General features: G+C 46.1%; 1 protein-coding gene across 1 annotated transcript in view; it reads right to left on the minus strand.

Annotated features, from left to right (window-relative positions):
- LOC113589944 (phospholipid-transporting ATPase ABCA1-like) overlaps positions 1-17,500 on the minus strand; it is a 106,676-nt gene that overhangs the window by 80,144 nt on the left and 9,032 nt on the right. The window contains exons 3-12 of the mRNA XM_035529963.1: positions 14,288-14,381; positions 13,941-14,082; positions 12,997-13,128; positions 10,674-10,797; positions 9,406-9,603; positions 5,803-5,889; positions 4,590-4,794; positions 3,486-3,625; positions 3,124-3,240; positions 162-359 (exon numbers count right to left, since the gene is read on the minus strand). Of these exons, the coding sequence (XP_035385856.1) occupies positions 162-359; positions 3,124-3,240; positions 3,486-3,625; positions 4,590-4,794; positions 5,803-5,889; positions 9,406-9,603; positions 10,674-10,797; positions 12,997-13,128; positions 13,941-14,082; positions 14,288-14,381 (1,437 nt within the window). The remainder of the gene's footprint in view (positions 1-161; positions 360-3,123; positions 3,241-3,485; positions 3,626-4,589; positions 4,795-5,802; positions 5,890-9,405; positions 9,604-10,673; positions 10,798-12,996; positions 13,129-13,940; positions 14,083-14,287; positions 14,382-17,500) is intronic.

The raw sequence follows: 17,500 nt of genomic DNA on the forward strand, positions 1-17,500 counted from the left end.
GTGGAGTGAACTCTCAGATTGTACCTTATGCTCTTCTTATTGCTGTGGACCAGTGGTGTAGTGAAACGCACACACACACACACACACACATACACACACACACACACACACACACACACACACACACACACACACACACTTTTGATGGGAGAGGTACTGACCTCCATGACCTGTGTGAGGAGCCTGGCGGCGTGGCTTGTGGCGTTGAACACATCTCTCCAGTCGAACGCCAGCATTCCTGCTGGTCGTTCCGCCTCCACGCCATTAAACAAGAAGTTGGCGATCAGCGCCGAGGACAGTCGGGTTCCATTCAGGTGCTGGTCTAAAACAGCAGCAAACACCGGGTCCTGTAGCAGAACCTACAGACCACAACACATGACCACGCAGAGCAGATTACAAAGATTACACACAGGCATCAGAGCAGATTACAAAGCAGATTATACAGAAGTGGCCAAAAGTTGTGAGACTAGCACAAATTTTGATTTTCACAAAGTTTGCTGCTTCAATTTTTATGGTGGCAATTTGCTCTAGATACCCTGTACAGTGTCTATATATACTGTAATGTGTGTATGTATATATACTGTAATGTGTGCAGGTATACTGTATATATACAGTATTTACCCTGTTCAGTGTATATATACTGTAATGTGTGTATATATACAGTATATATACAGTATTTACCCTGTACAGTGTATATGTACTGTAATGTGTGTACATATACAGTATATATACAGTATTTACCCTGTACAGTGTATATGTACTGTAATGTGTGTACATATACAGTATATATACAGTATTTACCCTGTGCAGTGTATATATAGTGTAACATGTGTATGTATACTATTTATATACACATGCATACAAGCACCTAACCTGTTAAATATGTTAACTATTGTATTATTATATGTTACACACAGTACCAAAACTGTACTGTACAGAGTAATATGAACTAATATAATAATAATCCATCACTAATCACTTGTCTGTTTTCTGTCTGTGACAAACATCCACATATTTTGCAGCAAGTGCAGCAGAGTCTCTGTCTCTCAGAGTAAGATCTCTCTCTTCATCTCTCTCTCCATCTCTCTCTCCATCTCTCTCTCCATCTCTCTCTCTGTTTCTCTCCTTCTCTATGATGGGTTAAGGACATTAGGCTAGATGGCACTGTTTCTCTTTAGCCAGTGCTACAGAACTCTCTCTCTCTCACACACACACACACACACACACACACACACACACACACACACACACACACACACACACACCTGAATGCTCAAATTAAGGGCATTAGCATTCCAATTGGTCATCAATGTGTTAAGGAAAAGACATGCTAATTTATATGCAAATTGTCCCGCTGTTTTACGTATGTCTATGAAGTGTGACCCACAGTATAACTGATTGTGTGTGTATGTGTGTGTGCCACTGAATGAATATAATCATGCAGAACAATGCCATAGTTACCTAATTGCTCCTTCAATAACACAGACATGGCTTCATCACACGCGCACACACACACACACACACACACACACACACACACACACACACACACACACAGCTGTTAAGCGACCACTGCCGTCATTTGCGGAGCTGATTAATGACATTTATGGCTGCTCTGTCTCACCTTGTGCTCATCATGTAATAGGATGACATCATACTGCAGTGTGTGTGTGTGTGTGTGTGTGTCTGTCTGTCTGTGTGTATGTATGTTTCATGCCCACTAAGGATTTTTAAAATGGTGAATCTAGGACCCTGTACATAGACTGAAGACACACATCACTTTTCTAATCTGATGTCACTGTGGCATTCCAGATGAGTCCCAGCGCAGGTTCAGAGTCAAGACGAGTCCCAGCACAGGCGCAGGGCACAGACGAGGAGTGTGCACTGACTCATTCCCTGAATAACAGCACAGGGGAAAGCAGAGCTGTGGACTGTACAGTCTCCTTGGTCTACTGCTGAGTGTAATACACGTACTGAGGCACAGATCGCCATTCCTGCAGCTGGATACACTAAACATATTACTTTGGATTCAGGTCTCAGTAATGACCATGGGGCGGAATGTCTACCAGTCACATCAAATCAAATCAAATCAAATCAAATTTATTTCTGTAGCATTTTTACAACAGATGTTGTCACCAAGCAGCTTTATGAATGTCCGAGTCCAAGCCCCCAGTGAGCAAAACAAGGGCGGTGGTGGTGACGAAAAACTCCCTAGAGCACGAGGAAGAAAGCTGGAAAGGAACCGAGACTCAGAGGGGCACAGACTGTCCAAATTAGCTCTTGGTTCCTGCCCTTGGGCATTCCGCATATTTATTCCTACTAGAAAAGCTCAAGAATTCCGGGAATTGACAGAGACATTAGAGTTGAGTTGGACAAGAAAAGGCAAGGTTGTCTCACAGGGCAGAGAGCCGTGTAGACGAGACAAATGACTAAGACATTCCAGGAAGAAGAATACCCACTTAGACCAGAAGAAGGCACTTGCTGGAGAACAGAAATATACAACAACTGGGGGAGTCAGGTGGAAGAGAGAGAGAGAGAGAGAGAGAGAGAGAGAGAGAGAGAGAGAGAGAGACTAGTAGTACATTGGATGAAAGCACTCAAGAGAAACAGGGTCAGGGAGAGAACTATTTACGCCTGCCGAAATCTCCGAGAGAAGACGACAGAAAAAGAAAGACAACTGATAGTCTCGCGCATTTCTTAGAGGTTACGAGAGTCGGTTCTGCCAATGGGAACAGCTGACCAATGACAGCACAGGCCCCTCCCTCTGCAATCATTATTTGATGCTTCAGCCAATGAGAAAGGACATGTGATATGTCCGTTAGCTCAGTGTTCTCCTCAGTACATGTTGAGGCACTCGCTGATACTGCAACGCAATGCGTGTGCTCAGAGCTGAATACTTTATCAGACAATGACAGCCTTTCCTCTGTAAGAGTTAATAAACCTGCTCCATTATGAAAGTAATTCAGTGTGACAGAATTTAATTTTAATTACATATTATCACACCACATCAACCATATGCTACAAGCAAATTAAGCAAGTGTATCAGACAATAAGAGGAGACCCATAAACACCCCCCCACACACACACGCATGTATACACATGTCAGTGTGTGCGCTGCCTCACCCGCAGTGTGTTGATCTGTGTGCTGTTCTGGAAGAAATTCCAGATCTCATCCTCATAATCCAGCCAAGTGTGAGCCAGCTCTCCGACTTTAGACAAAGCACTGAAAGTTCGGTTGGCCTGGAGACACACACACACACACACACACACACACACACACACACAAACATGCAAAAACACACACACACAAACACACTCACACACATACACAAACACACACACACAAACACACACACAGATACACACACACACATGCAAACACACACAAACATGTTCACACACGTTCCTGTACGTGTGACTGTGAGTGAGTGTGTGTGTGTTTGTGTGTGTGTGTGTGTGTGTGTGTGTGTGTGTGTGGACGGTACCTCTGTGATAACCTTCCGTGTGAAGGGTGTGTCTGGTGTGTAGAGGACTCGCCCCTGCAGAAGGGGGCGGAGACTAGCCCAAAAGAGACGCAGAGAGGGCGTTCCCTTCAACATGTCAATCAAACTCTGACAGAATTTGCCTTCACAGGAGAGAGAGAGAGGGGAGGGGATAAAATGTGATAGATTAGGGTTGGAGCAAAACGTCTGCAGAGAGAGAGAGAGGGAGAGAGACGGTGAAACAAGAGAGATATGAGATGTGTTAGATTATGAGATGTGTTAGATTATGAATGTGTTAGATTATGAGATGTGTTAGATTATGAATGTGTTAGATTATGAATGTGTTAGATTATGAGATGTGTTAGATTATGAGATGTGTTAGATTATGAATGTGTTAGATTATGAATGTGTTAGATTATGAATGTGTTATATTATGAATGTGTTAGATTATGAATGTGTTAGATTATGAGATGTGTTAGATTATGAATGTGTTAGATTATGAATGTGTTATATTATGAGATGTGTTAGATTATGAATGTGTTATATTATGAGATGTGTTATATTATGAGATGTGTTAGATTATGAATGTGTTAGATTATGAGATGTGTTAGATTATGAATGTGTTAGATTATGAGATGTGTTAGATTATGAGATGTGTTAGATTATATTATGAATGCAGATAACCACAGGTGTTTGTGACAACAGAACCATTGCAGACTGGACAACACAGCAATGACACCAACATGGTAATGACATGACAGTCTGTACAGGCTGGTCTGCAAAGGCAGGTCTACACAGGCTGAGCTCACAGAGGCTGGTCTACACAAACTGGTCTGCACAGGCTGGTCTGCACAGGCTGAGCTCATAGAGGCTGGTCTACACAAACTGGTCTGCACAGGCTGGTCTACACAGGCTGAGCTCACAGAGGCTGGTCTACACAAACTGGTCTGCACAGGCTGGTCTACACAGGCTGAGCTCACAGAGGCTGGTCTACACAAACTGGTCTGCACAGGCTGGTCTACACAGGCTGAGCTCACAGGCGCTGTTCTGCACAGACAAGTCTACACAGACAGCTGCTTGTTTGCAGTGTGTCCCGTAGTCACTCACTGGAGTTGCTGTGAGTAGAATTTAAGTTGAATGCGCTTGCTGTTGGAGTTGAGGGTTGGAGGCCTTGTTTGCGGCTGCTGGTGTTGGTGGAGTTTGAGCCCATGTCTCCACCACACATGAGCAGCGTCAAACTGCTGAAGGGGTCCGAGCGGAAGTCCAGAGAGTCCAGGGCAGTCAGGATGGAGGAAGTGTGCAGTTTAGACAGCTGATGAGAGGGAGAGATAGAGGGAGGGAGAGAGGGAGGGAAGGAGAGAGGGTTAGCGAAAGAGAAAGAGGGAGAAGAGCGGAAGAAGAAAAGAGAAAGAGAGAGACATAATTGGAGCGCACTGCACTGTCCATTCAATATTTCAGCTGGACACAAAGCAAGACTGTAATGAACCTTGGACAGGGAGCTGGGTTACAAACTCCAGTCTCTTCCAAACAAAGCAAACAAGTTGTTAGACAAAAGACGATAACCAACCCCCGATACCCAACCCCGATAACTAACCCCTGATAACCAAGCCTGATAACCAACCCTGACAACTAACCCCGATAACTAACCCCGATAACTAACCCCCGATAACTAACCCCCGATAACTAACCCCCGATAACCAACCCCCGATAAATAATCCAGATAACCAACCCACGATAACCAACCCCCAATAACTAACCCAGATAACCAACCCCGATAACCAACCCCCGATACCCAACCCTGATAACCAAGCCTGATAACCAACCCTGATAACTAACCCCGATAACCAACCCCGATAACCAACCCCCAATAACTAACCCCGATAACCAACCCCCAATAACCAACCCCCGATAACCAACCCCCGATAACCAACCCTGATAACCAACCCCTGATAACCAACCCCAATAAATAACCCAGATATCCAACCCCGATAATCAACCCCCGATAACCAACCCTGATAACCAACCCCTGATAACCAACCCCGATAACTAACCCAGATATCCAACCCCGATAACTAACCCCGATAATCAACCCTGTCAACCAACCCCAATAACCAACCCCAATAAACTGCTGAGTAACTTTCCGCCACAGACATTCTACAATGCTGTCAGTGTCTCCTGTGAGCTCTGACTGGACACAAATGTGCCTCAGACTTCACAACATATTCAAATAAGCCCATATACAGTACATACAAACTTCACACACACACACACACACACACACACACACACACACACACACACACACACACACACCCATCACCTGTCTGAGCAGCGGAGCAGCATGCAAGGTTGTTTGAGTCAGCAGGGACGCCGTCTCCTCGGGGCTCAGGCTGAGGGCCAAGCTGAGCTGAACACACGAGCGTTAAGAGTGTTATTGCAAAGTCATAAACATGTAAGACACGTAGTAATGTGTAATACGCTCTATGACACAGAGCAAGGCTTGTAAAGGTGGGGCTTAGGAGGGAGTGTCTCTCTCATAGGACAGCCTATGAGAGCTGAGTTACTCAAGCGCATTTCACAGCTCAAATCTCTTCCCAGCGTCCCCCAGGGCCCGTTATTAACACAGCAAAGCCACTGTTCTCTTACTCAATCTACTGACCTTGAGATGCAGAGAGAGACAGGCAGGAGGAGGGGGTGATGGAGGGAGGAAGAGAGGGAGAGAGAGAGAGAGAGAGAGGTTGGCGTTACTGGGCCCCTGGCTATGATAAAGCCAGAGAGAGACAGGCTGTCTGAGCTGGAGTTTAAGCCACAAATGGCATTTCTTTATTCAGTGTGGAGTGTAGTTATCCATGTCCACATAGACACACAGACACACACAGACACACACACACACACACACACACGCTTGCAAACACACTCACACACACACACAGACAATATTGGGTTGCTGGGAAGATTTTGACTTTGAAGTTTAGTGCAAGAGCCGCACACATGCATGTGTGTGTGTGTGTGAGTGTGTGTGAGTGTACGCTTGTGTGTATGGATGTGTGCGTGCGTGTGTGTTTGTGTGTTTGTTCTAGAGCACAGATGTCATGCCCACAGCTAAGAGTGTCATGTACCCACACAAACGAGGGGACAGAGCCCCTAAAGAGACAACATCCCCACCCTCACACACACAGCCGACACAGCACTAAGAGGAGGGCCATCACACGCTGCGGCGCCAGACGATTGGCCGGGTGAGCACGCACTGGACGAGGAGCATCTTCCACTCACCAGCTGCCACTGGGAGATGTGTTTACACTCATCAGTGTGTCCATGCGCCTTCCAGGACACACACACACACACACACACACACACACACACACACTCACACACATTCTGCTCCCGGAGATCAAGGCTCCGGGGTTCCATTAGACCGGGTTCCGGGCCGGAGAAGGCAGTTTTCCAGCTGAGCCATTCCCACATGTTTATTCTCCCGACTGCTTCCGGACAGGATGGCACAACGGGGAATGTTCGGCACGACGTGTAAAACCGAGCACTTGCGTTCGAGATGGAGGGGCTTCAGGGGATGGCAGGCGAGGGAAACGTCCTTCCCGACGCATGGCGCCGCTCCAAGAAAGTGGGAAAAACTCCGCCGTTTTAAAGAGCTGAAGCCTCGCGATGGTCCCCTCTCTGTTACCACGGCTACAACGTCAAGCCCCGGGGCTCCGTTAGAGCACAGGGAGAAGGGTCATGCAGTCGGGCCTGCGGGTAAGACGTCTGCATCGTCTCACTCTCAACACCCGCTGCTGTGCCGACACACGTGCCGCGCCTGGTCCTCTCTGTCCCACTCCACCTGCCATCTTCAGACGCGTTCTCACGCCGTTACTCCGACTCTGGTTCAGTGTCTCGTTCTGGCAGTCTGACCTGCATCTGTGAGACAGTGTTTCAGCTGTCTCATTCTCTGACTGTCCCAGTAGCATCACAGACCCTGAGCTGAATAAGCACTCTCATAAATTTCACACACACACACGCGTGTGTGTGTATGGGGCCACTCTTGCAGACACCTGCCTGAATCGTCACGCTTTCATCTTCTATTTCTAAAGTGCTGAAAAAGAATGTGCCAACCCCATCACACCCCATCACACCCCATCACACCCCATCATACCCCATCACACCCCATCACACCCCATCACACCCCATCATACCCCATCACACCCCATCACACCCCATCACACCCCATCACACCCCATCATACCCCATCACACCCCATCACACCCCATCATACCCCATCACACCCCATCACACCCCATCACACCCCATCATACCCCATCACACCCCATCACACCCCATCACACCCCATCACACCCCATCATACCCCATCACACCCCATCACACCCCATCACACCCCATCACACCCCATCATACCCCATCACACCCCATCACACCCCATCACACCCCATCACACCCCATCACACCCCTCTAATCAGAGGAAGGCCCTGCTGAATTCCAAATGCTTCCCATATGAAGAAAGGTTGAGCGGTAAGGAGGCGGGCGCATGTGCGGAGAAGAGCGGGATCTATTAAGGACAAATCCAGAGTCGTAGTCGTTAGGGTAGACCAGTCATGGAGCAACACAGAGAGTATGAGGATAAACTAAACAAGGGCTGGGATAACGAAGGCTAGGAAACACAATCCAAAAGCACACGAAGGCAAACAGGGGAAGCAGGCTATGACAAAGATACCAGGAAGAACTCGGAGAAACGTACAAACATTCAGGCAGATGCAGGTTTACAGGGAGTCAGACATACAGTGAACAGCCGAGACACAGGGCACCAGACAGGGTTTAAATGTATAAACTAATGAACAAAACCAGATACAGGAGAAAGGAATAGCAGGTGTGGAAAACCAGAGGAGGGGGCAGAGAAAACGAAACCAAGGAACGGAACAACCAGGAAGCAAAGGAAAACAGACACGACAGGGAAACCAGGGAAACAGGGACTCCAGGAGGGTGGCCAATCATCTCCTGGTCCAGAAGAAAGTTTGCCGGTCTGGGATGAGGAGCATGCGGCTCCCTGTTTTCCAGAACGTTCCCAGACATGTTCCTCACATGGCTTTCAGCATTAATCATTCTTAAAACACATCACGGTGATGCGTCTAAAGGGACAGACAGGCCTCACCTTTCGTTCGACAACTTTTCTGCTGTGATTTATAAAATTTCCCCCAAAAAACCCAAAAATGAGATTATGATTCATGAACAAACCATCCGTGGTGCAAAAAAGCTTGATGTGTCTTATCTACCATGCTGTGCATCTTTAAACGCATTTAATGAAAATAAATCACTTGAAAAGTACCTCAACACATCTGATGTACACGTTTATTTGATATATTAAATAGAAAAATAAATATTTTTTCCATTTTATTTTCTGCTATTTTTGCACAAATATTAAAAAGCCTAACTGGGTGTTTTCTTCCTAATTAGTTTAATTGGATTAATCTGATCTCAGGTTAATCTACTCTTGGAGTTGATCTAATCTGATCTGATCTATTGTTTCCAGATTATCTCTCCTTCTGATGTGAAGGGGTGTTCCTTAGCGGGCTTTAAGAAGTCTTTGCGGTCTTTAGAATCTTTATTTTTCTCTCCGTCCACAGAGACGGCCGCTTGTGTCTAAGTGTGCAGTTTCATTTTCATCCTGACGTTGTCATTTCTAATACATTTGGCAGACGCTCTTGTCTGGAGCCTCATCCGGAGGTGGCCGAGTGTAGGGTCAGGAGTCCTGCCTGTGGACTCGTTAGCACAGAGCACCTAGCAGAACCCCAGTACCCCCCACAGCAGACGTGGTGGTATATGCCATCCTTGCATATTACCTGGTACAGGTAATAAACATGGACTGATGCGTTGGGGTGTGTGGGACTGCAGATGAGACCGCGAGATGTCTATTCACAGCTGACACCGTTTTCCTATTGTCCAGATTTCGGATGAAGACTTCTGCTGTTTGGCGAAGTTGATTGGACGTCAGCGAGCATGTGATGTTCTGGAACTCCTGCCTGTGACTGGTTGAGTTGAACTCCAGGTAGTGTTCAACAGAGGCGGAGCTACAGAGGGTGCTGCGCAGGTCTGTCACACCTGAGAGAGCAGGGAACTGCACAGAGACGCAGGGAAGGGACGCGCGTGAGTACACACTCCAGAAATGTCTGGAACGCACCGGAACACACCGGAACATTCCCGCAGCTGAGAAAACTCCCCCACACACTGGGATTTAACGACATAACACAATTATAGACACCAAAATCACAAAATTATGTCCTGAAACAGAACACAACACCTGTCGTTTCAAAAAGAGAGAGGTCATGACTAGGGTCGCCTCACGGGTGAGGCCTCCAACCTCCGCACCACCCTGGAGATTCGTACCAAGGAGAGGTGCACTGATTCTGTGCAGACACCGCTGCCTGGCGACCACAGCCCTGAATCACAAGTACACTTCATTCTCATTGAAAGGACAAAACTGATCTCATATCAGCATCAGAAGTGGGGAAGGTGTAGAAGCAGCACAGCTAAGAGGAGAGAGCTGCTCTGAATAAGGGCTGCGCTGGCTGCTTCTGGATTGCCTTTGCTCAAATTGGATTTTTCATTAGGATTGTGTGGTGCATGTGTGTGTGTGCGTGTGTGTGTGTGTGTGTGTGTGTGTGTGTGTGTGTGTGTGTGTGTGTGTGCGCGCGTGTGTGTATGTGTGTGTGTGCGTGTGTGTGTGTGTGTGTGTGTGTGCATGTGTGTGTGTGGTGCGTGTGTGTGTGTGCGCGTGTGTGTGTGTGTGTGTGTGCGCGTGTGTGTGTGCGTGTGTGTGTGTGCGTGTGTGCGTGTGTGTGTGTGCGTGTGTGTGTGCGTGTGTGTGTGCGTGCGTGTGGTGTGTGTGTGTGTGTGTGTGTGTGTGTGTGTGTGGTGCATGTGTGTGCGTGCGTGTGTGTGCGTGTGTGTGTGTGGTGTGTGTGTGCGTGCGTGTGTGCATGTGTGTGTGTGGTGCATGTGTGTGTGTGTGTGTGTGCATGTGTGTGTGTGGTGCATGTGTGTGTGTGGTGCGTGTGTGTGTGTGGTGTGTGTGTGTGTGTGTGCGTGTGTGTGTGTGTGTGTGCATGTGTGTGTGTGTGTGTGTGCATGTGTGTGTGTGGTGCGTGTGTGTGTGTGTGTGTGTGTGCGTGTGTGCAGGGAATGTACCTGATTGAATCGAACTCTCACACTCATCAGTCTCTGAGCCATTTGGCTTGGCACTGACAGGTTGTTTCTCAGGGACTCTGAGAACATCTTGGCATCCCTCAACAAACTGCCAAATGGAACTGACAGACACACACACACACACACACACACACACACACACACACACACACACAGAGAAAGAGTGTGTACACTTTCACTGTTGTGTGAAACAGTTTCCTGTTCTGTGTGAGCTGCTGCATTATTTCCAACATTCCGTCTGTGAATTTACAAACAGCACTGTAACATCTCCCAGCATCCTGAGACGCGGGAGACACATCAGTAACAGCTGCAGTGTGATTCTCCCTTAAAATTACATCTAATCAAGAGTGAAGCCAAAAGGCATTAGTGCACCTCACGTTCATGATGGGTCACGTTCACAACGGGTCCAACCTCACAACGGTTTGTAATTAGTTGGTCAGCAAGTCTGCCGTATATGAAACGTTCTCAACTATGTGTGAAGTGAGGTTAATAAACTCTTACCAGGTGGAGCTGTCTTTTATTATCTAACACAGTTATTAGAGAGCCAATAGTGTATGTGTGTGTGTGTGTGTGTGTGTGTGTGTGTGTGTGTGTGTGTGTGTGTGTGTGTGTGTGGGAGGATGATAATATTGTGACAGTCACTGAGAGAGATGCTGTAGCTTATTAAACACGTTAGTCATTTAAAGAATCATTCGCCTGTAATGAAATACGAAAACACACACACACACACACACACACACACACACACACACACGCTCACACACACCCGCGCATGCACGGACGCCTGAATGTGCATGCACAAATATGCAGACATGCATGTATGCATGTACGCACACACCCACACATACACATACATACGCACAAACATTTACACACAATTACACACCTTGCCTTAAAACCTAATTAGTTTGACTTAAAGCTTTAACCCACTCCCAGTATGAGCCACACACACTACTGAGAAGGGTCCCGATTAATGTCCCTGACAGAAGTGCAGGTAGACGCGTTTCATGGCTAATACAGCACACGGAAGGCGACCGGGGTTTCTGGCACCTGGCCGGAGTGCCAACGCACCCCTGCCAGGCTGCTAATTAGGGCACAAGCAGCCGTGTCGTGCCGAGAGACCGTCTGACTACTGCAACTGATAGTGCAGTAATTAGTGTTTGCATTACTGAAGACGATATTCCAGGCTCTATTACCACGAGAACAGTTCTATCAGCTAGGATTAGCATAAGGCTGACATCTCTCTCTCCTTCACACACACACACACACACGCACAGATAGTGGCCTCTATCTGAACTCTCCATCCCCTCACACCTTAACCATCTGAGGAAGCTACGCTGCAGAACCTCTCTCTCTGCGCCCTAATTGATCACCTCCCTCAAGTTCTGCACTCTCATTGGCTGATTCTCCCACCCAGCCTCTTTCTCCACGTCTCTGATTCTACCTCTCGTTAATTTTGTACCCTCGGATCTCCTGATGAATTTAATCGTGTAAATTACAAGATCACAACCTCAGAAATGTAAATTCACCTCGAGTGCATACTGAGAGCCCAGCAGTGAGGACCTTTTCTGCCCATCTGCAAATGAGGTCTGAGAAATTTGAATATCATCAGAGTGAATTAGGCTAACAAACACAGCGGAACAGAAAGATAAAGGCCCTGCCACTCCAGATCAGAAATGACTCGGTAAAGCAGCTTGAGTGGCTGATGTATGCTGGGCGGGGCTTGCAGAGGGCTGGGAGGGGCTTGCTGTGTGCTGGGCGGGATTTGCTGAGGACTGGGTGGAGTAAGTACTCTCTTGTTTCATATTTGCTGAGGAAGCCGGCCGTTAGTCTGCTTTGCACTGACGAAACGTCTCCACTGAGACATATAACTTAGCAGAAACAAAAAACGTGCACAAATAAACCAAATAAATCCCTGGCAACCTACTTTCTGAGAGTGAAAGGTGGCATTAATGGTTAAAAGTAAAACAATTTTTTTTAAGCTTATTTAGAAATACCAAGTGGCTTTTTTACTTCCAACTGTTACTCTTTGCTATTTCGGCGATGCTGTCTGGTATAATATTCAGTGAGTGACGTAAGCACCCGTCCAGGACGAGAACAGAAGGAATAAAATGGATTTAGTTTAATGGATTTAGTTGTCTTTGGCCAAAATGTGTCTATCCTCATTTTGATATAAAGAAGGAGAAATCATTTATATACGTTTTATGATATGTACATTTGATATTGAAATTTTTGTGGTGCACATGCCTTCAAATAAAACTACCCTGCCATCACCTACAGTGAACATTTATTTCTCTTTCCTTGCTTACCATTGACTGGGTGGGAATTCTGAAGGATGGAAGCCCATTGGTTGATATCACCAGAGAGCATTTTGATGTTGGAGAGGAGGGTGGGGTCAGTCAGGAGAGACTGAACCTCAATCAAAACCTTCGCAACACTGAACAAGACAAATAAACCAAATCAACATGGATATGACCAAAGAATTAACTAATACAGCACGTTACAAAATAAAAGCCATAAATTATCTTAACCAAATTATCATGGACATTACTAAAGAATGAACTAATACAACACGTTACAAAATAAAAGCCATAAATTATCTTAACCAAATTAACATGGACATTACTAAAGAATTAACTAATCCAACACGTTACAAAATAAAAGCCACAAATGATCTTAACCAAATTAACATGGACATTACTAAATAATGAACTAATACAGCACGTTACAAAATAAAAGCCATAAATTAGCTTACTGGACTTCAGTCATTCATATTACACATATCTTATATTTCTCTGCTGTCTTGAAGCATTATAGCCTATAATGTTGTAGTGTGATAACGTGTCCTGTTCAGGTGTTATAGCATGTCCGGACACCCTCACACAGCTGAGACTTGTCTTCTGCTAACCCTGATCTCGCTGCTGGTGGAAGTTTAGTCTCTTCAGATGATTAACGTGTTTAATAAGCTTCAAGTCACTAGAGTAGCGCTCTATAAAATATTAAGAAGGCGTATTTAATTTAATTAAGCTATATTGCTCTCTTTTTTCACTTTATTTAATATTCATTTGAATTATTTCATTAATGTAGATCATTAAAAAAATTAAGCTTTTCTGTAGCATTACACTTTCAGTTTTTGTATACTTAAAATTTATGTAATCTATAACTCGAGATAATTATTATTATTGTAAAGTTTGGATTGGGGTAACCTGTCAGTGAGGTTTAGCAGGCTGGGGAGAGCGCTAGACATACATGGAGTTGTTGAAGTTGTTGACCTGTCCGGGTGTTTCCCCGGGGGTAGGCTGACTGACACACGGGTTCTGGATGTTGCACACCATGCCCTGTAACCATGGTAACACTCCCGCTGAGGGCATTGGCTTGTTGGGATAGTAGCCTGTGTGAGGGGAGTGGGCGATCAGCTCTTAGCAATTAGCAATTAGCAATGAGTCTTCACTGTGTTTGTATGTTTTGCTTAAAACAAGTGGGCAATAAAAGCAACTGGGTCTGCACGTCAGTCATGTTGTTTGGGTTTGTTATCAGTGTTTATTATCAGTGTTGTGTTTAAATGATTAGTATTTGTACATGTGGGTAATACTTACACTGGCCTTTGTAGACAGGCTGAGTGGTGGATCTCACCCACACCAGGATAATGAAGAGAAAGAGGGGCCATATCAACTCTATTACCAACCGTAACTGTGGAAGAGAGGGGGGGGGGGGGGGAGAGAGAGAGAGAGAGAGAGAGAGAGAGAGAGAGAGAGAGGGAGGCAGGGAGGAGAGATATTGATTTACAGAGTGTATTTCTCTTTTTATCATTTCCCTCGCGTCTCCTGAGGCACAGCACTGTGGTGTTCTCTCTACAATGCCAACAAACTGTGTAAACCATTCTGGGCCAGCAATGTGACGTAGGTGACGCTATGGACCACCGAGGTGCACACTGCCCCTGGACCGGTAGTATCCCTCCACACCACCTCCTCAACTCCTCCACACCTCCTCCTCATCTCCTCCACATCTCTATCACACCTGCCCCTCACCTCCCCCTCACCTCTGTCACACCTCCTCCACACCTCCTCACATAGCTTTTTCAACTTTTTTAAGGTCACCTTCACCAGTTAGTCTGTAAATGATACACACTAATATTTCAGTGAGTGAGAAACAAGCTCTGTGGTAGCAGGGCCCTGGTGACCAATCAGAGCATGGAGACCAATCAGAGCATGGTGACCAATCAGAGCATTTCAGATGGAGTCTGGATCATTAAACAGGAAACAGTATGACGCAGTACCTCAGACATGATGTCACTATGGTCTAGAGATCAACACTTTACCACGTCTGATCTCATTGGCTCCTACTAGGAACGCTGCTCCTGGTGGGAGTCATTGAGATGGGACATTGTAAAGTGTCAGAGTCAGCTGGCTTTCCTGCACTAGACCTGATACCCATGATGAGGTTATGCTGAGGTCATGCCGTATTTGGTTAAACACGATTTAATTTCCTAGTGGAGCTAAATTTAGATGAGTTTCAAAAATGTTGACTGGATCACCATCTGGAGCTATTACTAAACTCATTTAGAGTTCATTTCCCTTCAGGGGACATGAAGTGTGGTGCACGTGGGATGACAAAAAAGATCACAAACGCATAATACAACCACCGCAGGAACAGAAGAGGTCATCATCTGTGCAACATGCAACTCCCATACAGTATGAAAACAAAACAATATCTGAAACTAAACCAAATAAATCTCAACAAACTCTACAAATTATGTGACAGCAATCAAACCGAGCACTGTTAGATACAGCCATTCAGATCCCACCAGTCAGAGCAGTAGGAGTGTGTGCAGCACAGACCAGTCAGACCAGTAGGAGTGTGTGCAGCACAGACCAGTCAGACCAGTAGGAGTGTGTGCAGGGTGTATGGTCAGCTGTGTTTAAATGCAAAGAAGCGAACAGTAATATAGCTGCAACAAAACAAGGCAACTTTTCTCACAGCACGCATCATAAAGGCAGAAAGGTAAACATACTGTAGACGGAGTACCTAAGGCACACGCTGTAATCTCACGCTATAATGTATTCCTTCACCTAGAGCCCTGCTACATGGATTAGGAATAATCCTAATTTGACTGGGTAGAAGAAATGGAACTACAGTGTTGGTACCCCCCTGCCCCCAAACACACACACGCACACGCACACACGCACACACACACACACACACACACACACACACACACACACACACACACACACACACACACACACATACTGGTGGTGCGGTTTAAATTACCTCTGTATTCACCAGTCTGACTTCAGTCACAGGTGGCTGATTTCAGAACAGGGTTTCAGACCTCCCTATTAACATTTGTTGTGTTTACACTATTATTGTGTTCCCACAGGATACAAGCAAGACGATTACACATGCGTAACACTGCGTGCTTGGTGAAGCCCCTGTATTAATCAGCCTGTTTCAGGACACATCCCGTGTCAGCCCGTGTCAGGATACAAATGGCTATTTGATGCTGAAAAATTCTGGGCTCCCATCACCACCTGTGGCAACAACTCTGAAGGACCAAAGACTCCCACAGTCAGACACCTCAGGACCCACAGTCAGACACCTCAGGACCCACAGTCAGACACCAGGAGTCTGAATGATGGTTGGCTGGATGATGAGCCGCAGAAGCAGTGGGACGAGAGGAGAGACGACTCCGTGTGCCGGTTGGCATGTAGCTCCATCTCTCGGCTTGATGAAGTTGTGAGACTCTGAGAGGTGTCGTCCTCTCTCTCTGGTCATCTGTTCTCTCTTCTCTCTCTTCTCCTTCTCAATCCATCCACCTCTCAGCCTGCTTGGCACGGCTCCAGAATATCCCCAAGACAACCAGGAGGGATAAATGGGAGGAAATGAAAGAACGCAATGACAGAAGACTTCAGTGATGTCATTAAAAGAGAGAGAGAACCGCCTTTAAAAGCATTACATCACAGAACCCTTAATGATGTCATTAAGAAGGCGATGTGATTGGGTCCCGCTCTGAACAACACCTGCATGTGGACGTCACACTCGGTAAGTTTTCATATTAGCCTGTTTCCCAATAAACCAGACCCGGAAAACGGCGCTGCCAGGAATACACCCGGGACACAAACAAATCCACGCACAACAAGGTCCAAAATAACATTTTATTTTTCTGTTATTATTGCAGAACTTCAGACAAGTGTGCAAAAATATCCCCAAATAAAATATGTGTAAAGTTATATCACCTGCTAGCATGTGGTCGTCATGACAACACGATCCCTAGACAGGCCCAAAGACTACACCTCAAGATGGAGAACAAACACACCTACAGACTACACCTGAAGGTGCAGAAGAACACACCTACAGACTACAGCTCAAGATGGAGAACAAACACACCTACAGACTACACTTGAAGATGGAGAACAAACTCACCTACAGACTACACCTGAAGATGCAGAACGAACACACCTACAGACTACAGCTGAAGATGCAGAACGAACACACCTACAGACTACACCTGAAGATGGAGAACAAACACACCTACAGACTACACCTGAAGATGAAGAACAAACACACCTACAGACTACAGCTCAAGATGGAGAACGAACACACCTACAGACTACACCTGAAGATGCAGAAGAACACACCTACAGACTACAGCTCAAGATGGAGAACAAACACACCTACAGACTACACCTGAAGACGCAGAAGAACACACCTACAGACTACAGCTCAAGATGGAGAACGAACACACCTACAGACTACAGCTCAAGATGGAGAACGAACACACCTACAGACTACACCTGAAGATGGAGAAC

This window comes from Electrophorus electricus, chromosome 9 (assembly GCF_013358815.1).
Source record: "Electrophorus electricus isolate fEleEle1 chromosome 9, fEleEle1.pri, whole genome shotgun sequence".
Taxonomy (NCBI): Eukaryota; Metazoa; Chordata; class Actinopteri; order Gymnotiformes; family Gymnotidae; genus Electrophorus; species Electrophorus electricus.